Source organism: Nomascus leucogenys, chromosome 7b (genome assembly GCF_006542625.1).
Source record: "Nomascus leucogenys isolate Asia chromosome 7b, Asia_NLE_v1, whole genome shotgun sequence".
Classification (NCBI taxonomy): Eukaryota; Metazoa; Chordata; class Mammalia; order Primates; family Hylobatidae; genus Nomascus; species Nomascus leucogenys.
In genome coordinates this window covers 67,153,841-67,170,993 of record NC_044387.1, presented here as the reverse complement: position 1 = coordinate 67,170,993, position 17,153 = coordinate 67,153,841, and the positions used below count along the sequence as shown (strand labels likewise).

Genomic DNA, 17,153 nt, shown 5'->3' with positions numbered 1-17,153 from the left:
CTTGGCCCCAGGCTTAACTTCTATAAGTACGGGGGCTTGGTTGACTGACAACCCTGGAGGGTTGTCTTCCGCCCATACTCTTGGCCACCACTTAGCCAGAGCTGGTCTTATCTCTTGGCCCGGCTCAGTTAAGAAAAGTCACCATTCCTCTTCTCAGGGGACCGTAAGGGTCATAATGACTCCTGTTCTGGGTAACTTTAGCAGCAAAGAGCCGTGCTCTGTAAAAGAGATACTAGCTCTCAGCTTGCTAAGCAAGTCTTTTCCCAACAAGGGCAAGGGAGTCAGGCATGTACAAAAACTAATGAATCACTTTATGTCCTCCTACAGTACAAGTCCGGGGCAAGCAGGAAGCTTGCTTTGCTGAAACCCCCGTGGCTCCAAATATGTCAACAGTCTTTTTGGATAAGGGGGCGATCGGAGCAGTTACTACCAAATGTTTAGCACCAGTATCTACAAGAAAATCAATGTCTTTACCCCCGACTATCATTCTGACAGTAGGCTCTTTGGGGGCACTTGAGCCCGGTCTCCCTCAGTCCAATAACCCTTCTGCCAGGTTGAGCAGGGCCCCTTCCTCCTTGTCTGGGGCCTCCTGCTCTGAGTCACCTTGTTTTCTTTTTAGCTGAGGGCATTTTTTCTTCCAATGTCCTATTTCTTTACAATAAGCACACTGGTTACACTGCAAACTCTGACCGCCAAGCTGAGTTTCTTTCCCAGGGCCCCCCTTCCCTTGCCTCTTTGGGGGGACCCCTCTGATTGCTGCAGCTAACAGGTTAGTGTTTTGCCGGGCCTGGCGTTCACTCTCTTTGCAGTTTTCCTTATGGCTTACTGCATCCCTGTTTACAAACACTGGTTAGCTATTTCTAACTGTGATGTATTAATCCCTGAAAACCCAGCCCGTTTCTGCAGTTTTCTTCTAATGTCTTCTGTGCTTTGACTAACTAAAGCCATGTTAATCGTGTGCTGATTTTCAGGGCTATCGAGATCAAAGGGAGTATACATACGATAGGCCTCACACAGTTTCTTGTAGAATTGTGCTGGACTTTCTTCTTTTCCCTGAATGACCTCAGAGACTTTGTTAACGTTTGTGGCCTTCTGGGCTCCCCTCTTTAATCCTTCCAAGAGAGCTTCCCTGTATCAGTTTAGCCTTTGCATCTCCTCTCTTTCATTTGGGTCCCACTAGGGGGTCGGTTCCTGGTAATTGGGTCCTTACATACTCTTGGGGGTTTTGGTAATCAGCTGGTGCATGTTCCTCTAGCCACTTAGTTGCTGCTTGGAGCACTCTCCACCTTTCATCTGTGTTAAAGAGGAACATGAGCAACTGGTGGCAATCAGCCCAGGTGGGGTTGTGGGTCTGGATAATAGTGTGGAGCAAACCAATTAGAGTTTGTGGCTTTTCGGTATAGGACGGGGTATTGTTTTTCCAGTTGAGAAGGTGGGCAGAGGTGAAGGGCTGGTACACAAAAACACGCCTCTCCACCATGTGACCATCTTCATCTATCCCAGTATACCACTGCTCTCTCAGGGGCATTTGCATCCCAGTTTTGGGTAGTAGACGAGCTGCCAAGGGAGGGGTTTCTCCCGAGTCTTCACCTCCTCTCTTGTCTACCCTGGGTGGCCTAGGGATATGCTTGTCTTGCGGAGGCGCAAGCACTGTGGGCTCTAGAGTGGGGAGCCTCTTTCCCTGGTAAGGGGAGGACACCACTGGGATCACTGGTGCCATCTCCTGCAATGGATCTTCTGATGTTGGGTCGAACAGAACTTCAGGAGTTGATTTCCCTGGGCGGGTGGAGCAGGATCCTTCCTTGGCTATCTGTCCCTTTGCTACTAGCATTGCTGCTGCCTGCCCTCTTAGCCACTGTGGGGGGTCTAGCACCAGCTGTAACCAAATGTCTATGTATGGGAACTGGCCTAGGTATCCTTTACCAGTTACCTCGTGCCACACCTTAGAAACAACGGACCTGTCCAGGCTTCCTTCTGATGGCCAACCCACTTCTAATGTGGGCCAATCTATTTCACACAAGGTTCTAAGTTTCCCTGCTGTCACAGTAACCCCATAGTCTCCACTAAATCCTTCCTTGACATTTTTCAACATAGTTCCTAGCAGAGTGGGCTTACTTTGTGTCTGACCCAAGTCTCCTCGAGACAAAACACCATACTCACACCACATGCACACCACAGAAGAACCGGTAAAAAGGGCACACACACACTTTTTCAGTTTATACCAGACCAGAATCAAAACCAAAATCGGAGTATCCAGAAATCCATGCCAGGTCAAAACCAAAACCAAAGTATAAAGCAATTCAAGTCAAGTCAAAAACAAGAACCAAAGTGCTGGTACAGACACACCTTGGGTCATCAGACCACGCTTCCACTCAAATGGAATGGGCAAGTTCCAGAGACCAGTCTTACCAAGTTTCAGATGTCCAGACTTAAAGTGCCAGTTCCTTCCTGGTGTTCAGCCACTGCGTTCATCCTCCGCAAGGGCCTGCCACGCACTGCTCTGACGAGGTGTTCCACCAGGGCAATTGCCTCCCCGGGAGTGCTCTCAGGATCTGCGACGCTGGAGCTGGTCAGAGTCCACCGCAGGGATGTTCCACAGGGCAGCCCTAAGCGGCCATTAATCACCTCGATTCCGGGTCAGGGAACCAAGAAAAGTAGCAGGACAAGCCGCAGACAAAACTCCTCAGACACCAGATTAAAGAAGGAAGAGGTTTTTATTCGTCCGGGAGCGTCGGCAGACTCACGACTTAAGAGCCGAGCTCCCGAAAGACAGAGTTCCTGGCCCTTTCAAGGGCTTACAACTCTAAGGGGTTCCACGTGAAAGGGTCGTGATGGATTGAGAGCACATGTGGTTAGAGTGGGGTGGGGGGTGTTTAATCTTTTAACCTCAGGCCGGGTCATCAGTGGCATCAGCTGGTCTTGCCACTGACTTCATTCCTGTTGTTTTTCAACTTTTACTTCCTCCTCCTCTTCAGAGACAGGAGACAGTAAGAGAAATGGCTTATCTCCTCAGTAGGCTGTTCTGAGTAGTGTGATAAAATCCAGGACATAAATCCTTCCTTTGTCCAGCATATCCACACTGTAGACACTAACTGCCCTTAGTCACTTAGTAGCCATCTTGGTTATCAGATACTGTTGTGGTATCACACTGCTTATGTTCAAGTAATCCCCCTATTTTTTAAACTTAATTGTTTTATTTTATCAGTCATGTCCTACATATGATGTTCTGGTCAAGACAATGCTCCCATAAGACTATAATGAAGCTGCTGGGTGTAGCAGTGTGTACCTGTGGTCCCAGCTACTCGGGAAGCTGAGGCGGGATCGCTTGAGCCCAGGAGCTCAAGGCTGTAGTAAGCTATGATCGCACCACTGCACTCAGGCCTGTGCAACAGAGTGAGACTCGCTTTCTTAAAAAAAAAAAAAAAAAAAAAAAAAAAAGACTATAATGAAGCTGAAAAATTCCTGTTATCTAGCGAAAATGTAGTCATTGTAATGTCATAATGTGACACATTTATTTATGCAAATCTATGATGAAAGAAATAAATCAAGCAAAACACCATAGGCATATTTCTGAAAAGAGCAACATCTCCCAAAGAGACTGAGGTAGGTCCTTCAGGAGGTATTCTGGAAGAAGGAATTGTTATCATATAAGATGACAGCTCTACATAGGTTACTGCTCCTAAAGATCTTCTACAGGGACAGGACGTGGAGGTAAAAGACAGTGATATTGATGATCCTGACCATGTGCAGGCCTAGGCCAATACGTGTGTGTCTTAGTTTTTTAAAAAAAGTTTAGAAAAGTAAAAACAAAAATGTAAATGGAAAAAACTTATAGAATAAGAATATAAAGAAAATATTTTGGACACCTATATGATGTGTTTTAAGCTAGGTGCTATAACAAGAGTCAAAAAGTAAAAAAATTAAAAAGTTTATAAAGTTAAAAGTTACAGTAAGTTAATTTATTACTGAATTTAAAAACTACTGTTAAATTAAATGTAGCCCAAGTATAGTATTTATAAAGTCTACAATAGTGTAATGTCCTAGGTCTTAACATTCATTCACCACTCACTCACTGACCCACCCAGAGCAACTTCCAGTCCTACAAGCTTCATTCATAGTAAGTGCTCTATACAGGTATACCACGATTTTTTTTTTTTTTTTAAAGGAATGGAATCTTGTTATGTTACTCAGACTGGCCTCAAACTCCTGGATTCAAGTGAGTCTCCCGTCTCACCCTCTCGAAGTAGCTGGGACTAGAGGCACACACCACTACGCCTGACTCCATTAAAAAAAAAAAAAAAAAAAAAAAAACCTCTTATACTTAATTTTACTATATTTTTTCTATGTTTAGATATGTTTAGATACACAAATACCACGGTGTTGCAACTGCCTACAGTATTCAGTATAGTAACATGCTGTATAGGTTTGTAGCCTAGGAGCAATAGGCTATACCATATAGTCTAGGTGTGTTGTACACTATATTATTTAGGTTTGTGTAAGTACGCTCTATGATGTTTCTCTAATGATGAAATCATCTAACCATGCATTTCTCAGAATGTAACCCGGTGGTTAAGCGATGCCTGACTGTATTAATGATTGTTCATCTCTTACTGTGCCTAATATATAAACTAAAAATTATCATCATAGGAATGTATGTGTAAGAAAAAATACCATAGCATATATAGATGGGGTTCAGTACAACCAGCAGTTTCAGGCGTGTACCTAAGGTTCTTGGAATGTATCCTTCCAGGATAAGGGGGGACTACTGTGATTGAGTTAAGGATCTTGAGAGATCATTTTGGATTATCTAGGTAGGCCCTAAATCCAATGACAAGTGTCTTTTTAAAAGATACACAGAAGAGGAGGTGCAATGTGAAGATGGATGCAGAGACTAGAATAATGTAGCCACTAGAAAAAAATACAGAGGAGAATGTGATGTGAAAACAGTGGCAGAGATTGGAACACTCTAGCTACACGCCAAGGAAGGCACCACCAGAAACTAGAAAAGGCAAGGAAGGACTCTCTCCTAGAGCCTTCAGAGGGAGTATGGCTCTGCCAAAATCTTGATTTTGGACTTCTGTCCTCCACAACTGTGAGATAATAAATTTCTGTTGTTTGAAGGCATCCAACTTCGAATATTTGTTTCAGCATCCACAGCGAACAAATACAGGCCTTAGGAGAATATAATTCACGGTACATTATATTCTTTTCCTTTAAGTACCATTAAAAACATAACAAAAAAATCTCTGAGTTAGATTCTGCTCTACACAGATCAAAGAGGTATTAGTAAATAATTTGTGAACAGCTGTAAAGTTAAAACAGCTCAATTTCTGTAAACTTAATGTTTAATGATGTTTTAATACAAAACTATCCCTTCAATGACTGAGACGTATGACTCTTTAACCTACTAAGAAATTAGTATAAGAAAATAATTATGTTGTAAACTATCTTTCATTTATCTTCACTTATCTTCTGACTGCCTGACAACTAACATCAAATTTTATATTTCATGTATCTGTCTCCTTTCAGAGTAAACTGCTTAATGTCATCTATGCCTCCCTGTTCTTTTTATCTTGAAATTAATTTTTTTCATGTTGCCTGATGCATAATTAGATGACACTTGGTACTGTGTAACCTACAACTGGGAGCACAACTCTTAAAGTGGCTTAGTTCTGGAAGTCGTGTCATCAAGATAAAGCTAAATTAAATAGAGGAAATGACACGACGAGTGTCTTTCCAGCTTTGAATAAATTCAGAATTAAAGTCTGGCATCACGAAACAATCTCTTCCAAATCTTAAGTTCTATTTTTAACCATTTAAGTGGCAGATGCCAGGTTATTTCAAAATGTCACATACTGTTTTCTCTCAGACTCAATCCCCCGCCACTTCCGCGTTGGAATCTGCCACCCTCTTCCCAGAGTTTTCCTGTGGCTTGGGTAGGTCAGCCCTGGGGCGAGCCAGAGCGGGCACCCGCGCGCCCAGGGGCTTGCCCGCGCAGACCCCACTCCGCCTGCGAGTAGCTTAGTTGGTGCGGAGACTTGAGCTCTCACTCTCGGCCCGCAAAGGCAGATCTGCCCCGATCCCTGCAGCCCTCCCCAGTCCCGGAGACAGGTGTGGGCCGCGGAGGGAAGGGGATCCGGACCAAATGCCCACCCGCAGGCGAGCGACCTGGCAAGGTCCGGCCCACCTTCCTTGGGTTGTAGCGGACGCCGGCAAGCCGGGGTCCAGCGAACGTGGGCATCTGCCCGGTGCCGGATTTTCGACCCACCGCCAGGGCTAAGGCTCCCCGCCCACCAGCGAGCCACTTTCCCGCGCGGACTCCTCTAACTCCGGCAGCTCAGGCTGGGAACTCAGAGATCCAGAGTGGCCTCCCCTCCCCCCCGCGCACACGTCAGCGCTGGCGTCGTGGAAGCGCCGTATTGTCCCGAAGAAGCGCGTCTCCAAACTTGCACCCTGGTGCCGCAGCTTCAACGGAGAAATCCCTTGCCTCAAGCACATGTCAGCCCTGCCCGCGGAGTTATGGCACAGCAAAAGAGAGGCTCTCCATGGAGATATGCTCCAGAAGCGTGGGTGGCTGTGCCTAAAGGTTTGTTAGAGGACAGTCAGTGAGGCTTGCTGGCTGTGGCGCCTTACGACGCTCTCCCCGAGCCCTCGTCATTCAGAAGGTTCCGCAGGTCTCGCCAGCGGTGGGCTTGTCAGCCCCATCCGGCGGCCAGTCTCCCTTGCTGGATCGCTCACGTTTGTCGGCCTGGTCCAAGTTCTTCCTTTCAAAGCATCTGCACCTGCGAGCCCGCGGCCGGAGGCGCTGGGGGCGTTTTTGCGCGTGTATTCTGAGGTGCGTGGTAGTGATGGCGGCGCTCAGCGAGACTTTCCTGTCACTGGATACTACTACTCCCAACCCTCCTCAAAGCCGTCGGAGCAACCCCCAGGTCTTTACTTTACTGTCGGCAATTTGACTTGCTCTGCTGCATGTCTGGAGGGACCAAGGAAAGTGTGGAGACGCTCCAAGGATTAGGTGATCGGAGCTTGAAAAGAAAAAAATCCAAACAAATAAACAAAACCCACCCACCCTAACAAATATGAGGCTGCTGGAGAGAATGAGGAAAGACTGGTTCATGGTCGGAATAGTGCTGGCGATCGCCGGAGCTAAACTGCAGCCGTCCATAGGGGTGAATGGGGGTAAGTGCTGCACCTCTGCCGGCTCCACCGCGGCTCCCACTTCAGAACTAATTCGTGAGTCTTGGAAAGGTGGGGCAACCCTCATTGCAAGCGCTTGCCAGTTTCAGGGGCGCTGACCAGCCTTTGGCCCTTTTGCTGATTTTCTAATTTACCAACTCCAGAGGGAACTTGTAATTAGGAACGGGGCAAAGGAATTTGAGCGCAGGTAGCCTTTTCCATAGACAGACAATGACTATCCTCAGTGTCAAGAAGTGAGGTTACAGAGAATGAAACTTACTCCTCTTGCCTTCAAAGTAGCATCCTATCCCAAGGGAATCTAGGTTGCTAAGAGTTCCGTATCTATCTTGGAGTGGACCTCATTATCGAGTCTACTTTCGAGTCCTCCCCGCCCCACATTTACAAAAAAAAAGTGGAGGAAAAACAAGAAAAAGGGACACCTTCGCCCCTAACTCAGATTTTATGGCCCACATGTTGGAGAGTGATGATTAGCTGTAGTTGCTGGCGCTCCAGAAACTCCCAAGCCGACTGACACGTTGCACTCTTTCATTACAGGGCACTACTTCCGTGTGCTGCCGGGATTCAGTTGCTATACTAGCAGTCTAACAGATACAGACTGTTAGACTATGTGTAGTGTAGTGTAGTGTGTGTTTTGGCAGGGAAATGTAGATGGACTGAAAGCATACTTAGATCTCTGAATAGTGGGAGCTTTGTGCTGGAGGTGATGGGCACTGGTGGGAACATTAGAAATACTAGTTTTTTATGCCCCACCCCCAACACCTTTAGACAATTTTGTACTACTTTTCATAAACATTAATTGAATTTATTCAATTCGCTTGTCTTTTTGACCTTGTTTGTCAGTTTCCAAGCTTATTGACAGGTTTAATACCTTACTCATGCAACCGGAGCAAATAAGGACAGAGGTGAACCGGCACAATCTTTCATAGTAGGAAGCGCTCAGGAGGATATTTGAAGTTATTTTTATCTTTTTGTTAAAACATGATGGAAGTGAATGAAATGATCTCTTAGGAGAACAGTAGTGGTCCCTTCTCCCCTTAACCTCCACCCCATTACTCTGTTTAGAAGTAGCTTCCGGGAACATTTTAAAAGGAATTATTTAAACCAAAATTGTGGAGATGAAGGCTCGTTTGTTTTAAAATTTTGTTCTTCTGTATTCAACTTAGAACAAAATGTGTAGAATATGTAACTATGAGAATAAAGCAGTTATTCCTGGTGTTTTCTCCCTCTGATTGATGGTAATAGTTTCTTCTTTAACACGGCTGCTCTGTGAACTTTTGGGAAACTCTTGTGAAGATCAGGTCTGTCAAATGAAGACCTCCCTACTCCCGGAGCTAAATGAATAGTAAGACTTAGAGTACCTTTGCATGATCTGCAATGCACACTTCACTAGCTATCGCTTCTCGTGTTAGATCTCTTATTTGCTCAGTTTTGAGATGAAATTACAGAGGATGTATGATCTTTAAATCTGCAGGGGCTAAGTTTGGCAAAATATCTTTTACCTTACATTCCCAAATATTCTGTGGGAAGAAGGGTGTTGAATGCTGAATCATTTCCGTGGGGCTTTTCTGCAGTGGCATGTATGAGATAGATTCTGCAAACTTGTGTGTTCCATAGACTCTGCTTATTAATATTTTGGTACATTATTGTATCATAGAAATACCATTTCCCATTTTCACTAGTCCTTCTGTCTTTAATGTAGGATAATTCATTCCTTTGTTTAATTATAATAGAATGTTAAGAGTGGGAGGGGAACATTTAAAGTGTTTTAAGCCAACATGCTTCTTTTACAGTTGAAGATACCAGGTGACTCTCTCTAGGTTAAGGTAGCTAGCTTAGGGAAGAGGAACTATTGGAGACCAGGGTATTTAAAATTCCTGGGAAACTTCTACTTCCCAAGCAAGCCAGATTCCTTGACTTTAAAATCTACTCCTGAATCACCCTGCTTAGCTGCTGAAGGAATATTACTTGTGTGAGCTGCTGAGACAGATTCGCTCACAAATATAATGTACCTCTTATAAAAGTTTTTGAACAGCCTTCACTGCCCCCAAATGTAATGCCTTTTGCACTTGCCTTCTCCCTTTCCTTAGATCTCAGCAAAATGATTTGTGTGAATGGCAGGCATATTAAATAATTTATTACAGCATTTGAAGAAATCTTTGTTTCTTTTATTCATTGTTGTACTACAAATGCCTAAGACATAGTAGGTCCTCTCTCTATATATATATGATAATATTATATATTATGTTAAATAATATATTATATATTATCATATATATTGTTATATATTGTATATAATATGTTATATATATAAAATATATTATTATATATAATATATATTCTCTCTCAGAGGGGCCTTGAGATATTATGTATATTATATATTATGTACATTATTGTATCATATTATATATTATGTATATTATATATTATGTACATTATTGTATCATATTATATATTATGTTATATACATAATATATATTAAATTATATACATCATATATATTAATTATATATATTATATTATATACAAAATATATATTAATTATATATATTAATAATATATTATATATTATATCTTAATATATATTATATATTATATGTTAATATATATTATATATTATATGTTTATATATATTATATATTATATGTTAATATATATATTATATTATATATATGGTGATTTTTCCTGAGCTTGGTCTTCTGTCCATATATCGAACAAGTGGAGGGTTTCAGGCTATGGAGTAGCCATGATTGTTGTCCTGTTGTTTTGCCTATGTGAGTGTATTAGTTTCTTAGGGCTGCCACAACAAATTACCATGAACCAGGTGGCTCAATACAACAGAAATTTATTATCTCACAGTTCTAGAGGCCAGAAGTCTGAGGTCAAGATGTCCTCCAAAGGACATCTGGGAAATAATCCTTTGCGTCTTCTAGCTTGTGGTGGTTGCCAGCCATTCCTTGGCTTGTGGCACTCTAACTCCAGCCTCCACCTCTGTCATCACATGGCTGTCTCCCTTGTGCATGTGTCTGTGTCCAAATTTCCATCTTTTAAGAATACCGGTTATTGGATTAATGTCCCTCCTAATCCAATAAGACCTCATTTTAACCTGATTACATCTGCAAAGACCCTATTTCCAAAAATGTGACATTCACAGGTTCTGGGTGGGCATGAATTTTGGGAGTGGAGGGACACTATTTAATCTAGTACAAGAAGACTGAATAGGATGCCAAATATGAGATGGTCTTAGGTTTTTAAATGTTGCCATATACCAAGATTTCTCAGCCTTGGCACATTGACATTTTGAACATGATAATTTTTGTTGTTGGAGGGGCTGTTCTATGCCTTCCAAGGCGTTTAATAGAATTCCTGATCTTTACTCACTAGATGTTAGTAGCACGTCCTATCCCCCAAGTTATGACAACCAAAAAACATTTCTAAACATTGTCAAATGTCCATGGAGGACAAGATTGCCACTGCTGGAGAACCACTGCTATATAGGTACAAAATGTCATTTTCTCAGGACTGCATTTTTTGAAAGAATGTTGTTCTTTGTTAGCACATTAGGTTTTCAAGCCAATTGTGTACATGTCACAAATGATACTTATATCCACTCACAAATGATATTTTTAACTATTGTTCTCGCAGTGTTAACACATTTGAATGCTGCCATCCTAACTCCAGAGAGGATTTCCTGGAAGGCAAGGACGAGGCCTGGCTGGGTCACCACGTATCTCTAGGGCCTAGCACAATTTAATAATAATTACGGTCATAGCAATATATTATTAAGTACTTTATATGCATTATCTCATTCACATAGCAAGTGCTCAGTAAGTATTTGTAGAATGAATAATCTTGGGCAGAACTGAATGCAGGTGTGATTACAAGCTTTTGTTTCTGATATCCTAGAAGAAATGAAATAATATTTGCTAAAGAGAAGGGAACTTCTTCCATTGATTCTCCTCTTTGGGCTCAGGGGTATTTTGATTGTTATATAAGTGCTGATACCATGATAGATATAATCAGGACCTGTATTGAAGGATGTTGCTTACATGCTCTCCTGTGTGCTTCTTTATTCTTCTGGTCTGAAGATACTGTGCTGAGCAAGACAGCCATGGTCCTTGCCCTCTGGAAAATGCTCTCTGGAGTTAGGCTGCATCACACAAATGCTTACCTCTGTTGGGACAGTAAGACACTAGGGGTGACACTGATATCTAAAGTACCATTTGTTGTCCTGCAGTAGATGATGATGATGATGATGATTATTATTATTATTATCATTATTTTGAAACAGTCTTACTTTGTTGCCCAGGCTGGAGTGCAGTGGCGTGATCTTGGCCCACTGCAACCTCTGCCTCCTGGGCTCAGGTAATCCTCCCACTCAGCCTCCCAAGGAGCTGGGACTACAGGCATGCACCACCATGCCCGGCTAATTTTTGTCTTTTTAGTAAAGACTGGGTTTTGCCATGCTGGTCAGGCTGGTCTTGAACTCCTGGCCTCAAGCGCTCTACTTGCCTCGGCCTCCCAAAGTGCTGGGATTACAGGCGTGAGCAAATAGATTCTTCTTTTGTGTCAAGTTATCTACTGAAATTCTTTTCTAACAATAACTCATTTTTCTCTTTTTAGGACCACTGAAGCCAGAGATAACTGTATCCTACATTGCTGTTGCAACAATATTCTTTAACAGTGGACTATCATTGAAAACAGAGGTACTGTCATCTATGGGACACATGAAAAGCAGGGAGAAAAATTTAATTTGTACTTACTTTAAATTTCAGAGTCCTTTGGTAAAGCTGTTTATAGCTATAATCTGAAGGATTCACTATAGCAGAATATAACTTGGTCGGCAAAGGACTTGTGTTTCATTCCTACATACGTGTATTATAAAAGCTGTACAGTTGAGCAGCATGGGCCCTGAGGATATGGTTATGAGTATATTTTTAATATGACAGCTGAACTGAAGCATCTACTTTAGTTCTTCCTCAACTTATGGTGGTAACTACAGTGGTGCCTGCTATGCCTGGGCACATTTAAGCTGTTGATGTTTAGTTTGGTTTTTGTAACTTTTGTGGATCATCTTTGGTTCCAGGACTCATGCTGTTCAAATAATGCTTAATTTGTCATAACTTTTAACTAATTTTTATTTAGAAAAGCTTATTGTTCCTTAGTGTATCTATTAAATATTAATAGATGTCTTAAGAGAAATATTGGTGTTTTTCATTTGACACATATATGTATGTGTATATACACATATGTATGTGTATATATGTGTATATATATATACACATATATACACATACATATGTGTATATACACATACATATATGTGTCAAATGTGTGTGTGTTTGAATACACACACACACACCCCACACCCATATATATGTAGTGTTATTTACTGATTTACTGATTCAGGTTTCACCGAACATGAGATTCTCTTGGAAGTAAAGAAATCCAGACATTTTTACATTTAAGTGTGATAGAGGAATGAGTAGAATTTATGATTCTCTTTTAACTTATAATGGAAGAAAAAAAAAGAGGAGAAAATACCCATTTGCTCTTGAAGAAATTACATAAAACTATCATTCTAACATCCTGTTCTTATGTAGGTGGGAATATCTCACTATAAGAAGGTATTCTGTTTTTGGAAATGGCTTTAAAAATTAAAATTCTGGTCCAACATCATGTCTTACCTTTATTTATTTTAAGTGTGATTGGAATGAAGACTAAATTTAGTTATCTCCTTCTTAGATCACCCTAGTAGCAACATGGAAAAAATATGACTTTACTAAATTTACGTATTCTGTAGCCATCAGTTGGTATAAATCTTTTCATTGGGTTTTTTTTTTTTTTTTTTTTTTTTGAGGCAGAATCTCACTCTGTCGCCCAGGCTGGAGGGCAGTAGCGCGATCACGGCTCACTGCAACCTCTGCCTCCCGGCTTCAAGTGATTCTCCTGCCTCAGCCTCCCGAATAGCTGGGACTACAGGCACTCACCACCAAGCCTGGCTAATTTCTGTATTTTTAATAGAGGTGGGGTTTCACTACATTGGCCAGGCTGGTCTTGAACTCCTGACCTCAAATGATTCACCCACTTCAGCCTCCCAAAGTGTCGGGATTACAAGCATGAGCCACCACACTCGGCCTCACTGGGGTATTTTTTGATATACATAGGATCATTGTGTAGTGTCTATAGCTGATAAATTGTGTCTCAAGAATTGTAAATATTTTCTGTGATTACCTACTTTTCTGAAAATAACTGACATGGGATGAGATTTCCTAGTATGTCAAATTCCAATTTTGGTAAACGATATTGATATGAGAAGACCATAATTACAACTTGCAGGGCACAGGCTTTTTTTCTGTCAACATATGAGTTCTAATATTGGTTCTCAAATATGGGGCACAGTGATACAGAAAGATATTTGCTACTACCATAATGTTGGACTGATCTTGTTTGGAGGTCTTCCTGCTGACCTTGGCTAATGCTCTTTATGGAGCAGCTTTCTAACCCAAGTCCTTTACTTGGGATGTTGCTCTATGTCCCCTGCTGGCTGCTTAATGGCTACAGCTGTTACTCGTGCCATGGGAAATCCAGAAAGCAACTTGATTTCTCTCACTTCTTAGCTTCTTACTTAATGCAATTCTGTGAAGCAGCCAACTTTGTGGGATGCACGAGTTGAAGAAGGAAGAATGGCACAGCTGTCAGCATTTCTCTAAGGACTGACTTCTTCTGTAAGCACCTAAGAAACCTTCAGAGTCATCCAGCTAATTTGGATCTAATGAAATGCCGTGATCTCGTGCTTTATTGTGGTATCTAAGCAGCAATCAAAGCCATTTCTTCCATCAAAAGCCCTTTTCAAACGAATACAACATTAAGTCATTTTCAAAAGCCATTTAACTTAAGATGTCCTAGATTGTATCATTGTGTAATATTAAACCACTTCTAAACCCTGCTAATTTCATGGGTAACTTGTAACTTAGGAGGTAGCAGTCATATTTGTTTACTAGTTAGTAATCCTAAATTCATTTCAGTGGGGATTACGATGTATATATCTTATTAGGTCCTAAAATATTTCATTTTTGCACACAGGAAACAGTGAATTATTATTGACTTGAGTTTATTTGGAAGCATTTGTGTAGGTCCCATTCAAGTTTGATTTATATTGAACATTTCTTATATGACTCATACATTGATTTAATGACATGTATTCTAAAATTTGTTTTAGTAATTTGTTAAAATTATAAAGGACACTGTGCTAATGCAATGCTGAGTCTTCAGTTTTATGACTATTAATTTCTAGTTTTTTGAAATTTTGTTGTATTGAAGTGAAATATGGTCACATTTAAAATTCATATTTAGTTCACTTCAAACTTGTAGTTTCAGAGGATTTGTCACTTAGCTGACTGTGGCAGGGCGAATTCGTTTAAACAAATATCAATTAAGTGCTTATGGCCACAAGGCACGGTGCTGGGGATAGAAACAAAGGTGAGCAGGAGGCTCAGGGGCTGAGAAAAGGTCCTGAGTAGGGCAGAAGATGCAAGTTTTTCTTTATTTTTCTGCGAAAATTATAATTTTTTTATCCTATTAGCAGAAAAGCAAATATAGCAAACTCTAAACTTTAGACTCATGCTGTTTGTTTCAAGCCCAGAGCTATGAGCCTGACTCTCAGCAAATGAATGAGATGGTCAGATAAAGGGTTACAAGAGAAATCGGTGTCTAATGAAAATATTTCTACGTCCCAGTTAGAGCCCTGGTTTTAAGCAATGCTTGATGCTGTCAGTGAGGCTCCGGTATGATCAGTACATGATGTGAAGTGTCTTCTTAAGTTTATTTTAATGGATTTTGACCTTATTACATATGAATAAACAAACTATGATGCAGAGCCAACTTTTTGATTATTCATGATGGCATTTATTTGACTACGTGGCTCAAAATTCTACATGGGTATGTATAGAATAATAACTATTTTGGAATTTACAGGATTTACTTGCTTGTTCTTTTCTTTTATTACCTTGTTTTATCTTTATGATTGTGTGAAGAAGATACAGAAAATATTTGACTCTGGGATTTTGTGAAAGTCTTGAAAATCTTTCTTAGAAGCACTTCCCTATTGTTAAGAGGCCCCTTATGAGCCAACGTGGTTGGTTGTTGTGACTTGTTTTGCTGGGTTCTTTGCTGTACCATCATTCTGATGCAATGGCAATTTCTAATTGTCATTTATTAGATTAGCAGTATTTTCAAAGCACATTTTAGTTTTTATAACTTGTTTCTGTTGTAATAAAAGTGATATTTACTTATTATGGAAAGATTAGAAAGATTAAAAATGACTACTATTAACTATTAACATCCATTTTTTAGTCCTTTCTAAAAAGGACTATATGGATAATATTTTACAAAAATTGTATGTGAATGTAGTATGTTTGTACACATATTGCGGACATATACACATACACACATGTGATCTTATCCTATTCTTTTCATGTAACATTGTATACTTTTAATGTAATTTAATATTATTTAAATTTTCTTTATATAGTATAACAAAAATGTATACATTACTTTTATGAACATATGATTTATTCACATAGTTCAGAATTAAAAGGTATAAAGATATGTATAAGTCTTTTTTTTTTCACTCTTCCACCAACTATCCAGTTTTCTTCTCTGGAGACAAACAATGTTAACAATTTCTGTGTACCTTTCCAGAGATATTCCATGTGAAACATACACATGCATATTCTACTCCCCTACAGATTGTATTTCATACTGTTTGGCACCTTAACTTATTTTACTTAAAAAACGTGTCTTGTGCATTGTTTCATCTCAACACATAAATAAGCCCATTTTTTTTGTACACCAAATAGTATTCTGTTTTATGGATGTGTCATGATGTATTTTTGTTGTCCTCTATTGATGAACATTTAGTTAATTTACAAGGTTTTGCTATTACCAACATGTTGCAAAGGATAAAAATATATTATTTTGTATATTTGGAAACATATGTGAAGGATAAATTCCTGGAATTGGAATTGCTAGGTCAAATGATATATGTAGTTTAAGTTGTAACAGATATTCTAAGTACCTAGAATGGTGCCAGGTGCTCAGTAAGTATTACTTAAATGAAGGAGTGAGTTGCCAGGTTGCTCTCTATAGGTTATGCCAATTTATACACCTATTGATAAAGTAGGGGAGAGATTCTGTACACCTGCATTCTCATCAACAAGGTATTTAATAGCTCATAACACTCCAATTAGATTTTAACTTTTTAAATGATTCTCCTATTTTTGGACATTTGTTTCCAGATTTTGCTCTAATAACACTGTGATGATCAATTTTGTGTATAAATGTTTACAATCACGTTTTTATATCTTTAGGATAAATTCCTAGTCATAAAATTCTGGGGTCCAAGAATATGATTTATATAGTCCTTGATATATATTACCAAATTAATTTTCAGAAAAGTTATGCCATTTTTTATTCCTATCAGAAGTATATGCAGTCCGGGCACGGTGGCTCATGCCTGTAATCCCAGCAATTGGGGAGGCTGAGGCAGGTGGATCACCTGAGTTCAGGGGTTCCAGACAAAATTGGCCAACATGGCAAAACCCCATCTCTACTCAAAATACAAAAATTAGCTGGATGTGGTGGTGGGCACCTGTAATCCCAGCTACTTGGGAGGTGGAGGCAGGAGAATCGCTTGAACTCAGGAGGCAGTGGTTGCAGTGAGCCGAGATCGCACCATTGCACTCCACCCTGGATGACGAGCGAAACTCCATCTCAAAAAAAAAAACCAAAAGTATATGCAAATGCCTTAGTGTATTCTGGCTAATCATTTCATTACGGTATTTTAAAAAGTAAAAATTGTAATATTTGTTTAGTGTTTATCAAATGCCTCTGAGTATATTTAAATGAGATTTGGCTTCAAGGCTGTTGCGAATTCTCTGGAACTGCTGGTGCTCAAG

The 17,153-nt window shown here is 40.3% G+C and overlaps 1 protein-coding gene across 4 annotated transcripts in view; it reads left to right on the top strand.

The window, feature by feature from the left end:
• Positions 1-6,825: 6,825 nt before the first annotated feature.
• The window catches only part of SLC10A7 (solute carrier family 10 member 7), a 257,106-nt gene continuing 246,778 nt past the window's right edge, over positions 6,826-17,153 (top strand). For 3 of the 4 annotated variants that reach the window (XM_003257779.2, XM_012507958.2, XM_030816211.1), the window contains exons 1-2: positions 6,826-7,179; positions 11,818-11,900. In XM_003257779.2, coding sequence (XP_003257827.1) covers positions 7,080-7,179; positions 11,818-11,900 — 183 coding nt within the window. In that variant the 5' untranslated portion in view covers positions 6,826-7,079. Of the gene's footprint in view, positions 7,180-11,817; positions 11,901-13,814; positions 15,074-17,153 lie in introns of those variants that run through there. The other variant, XM_030816212.1, reaches the window with a different exon arrangement.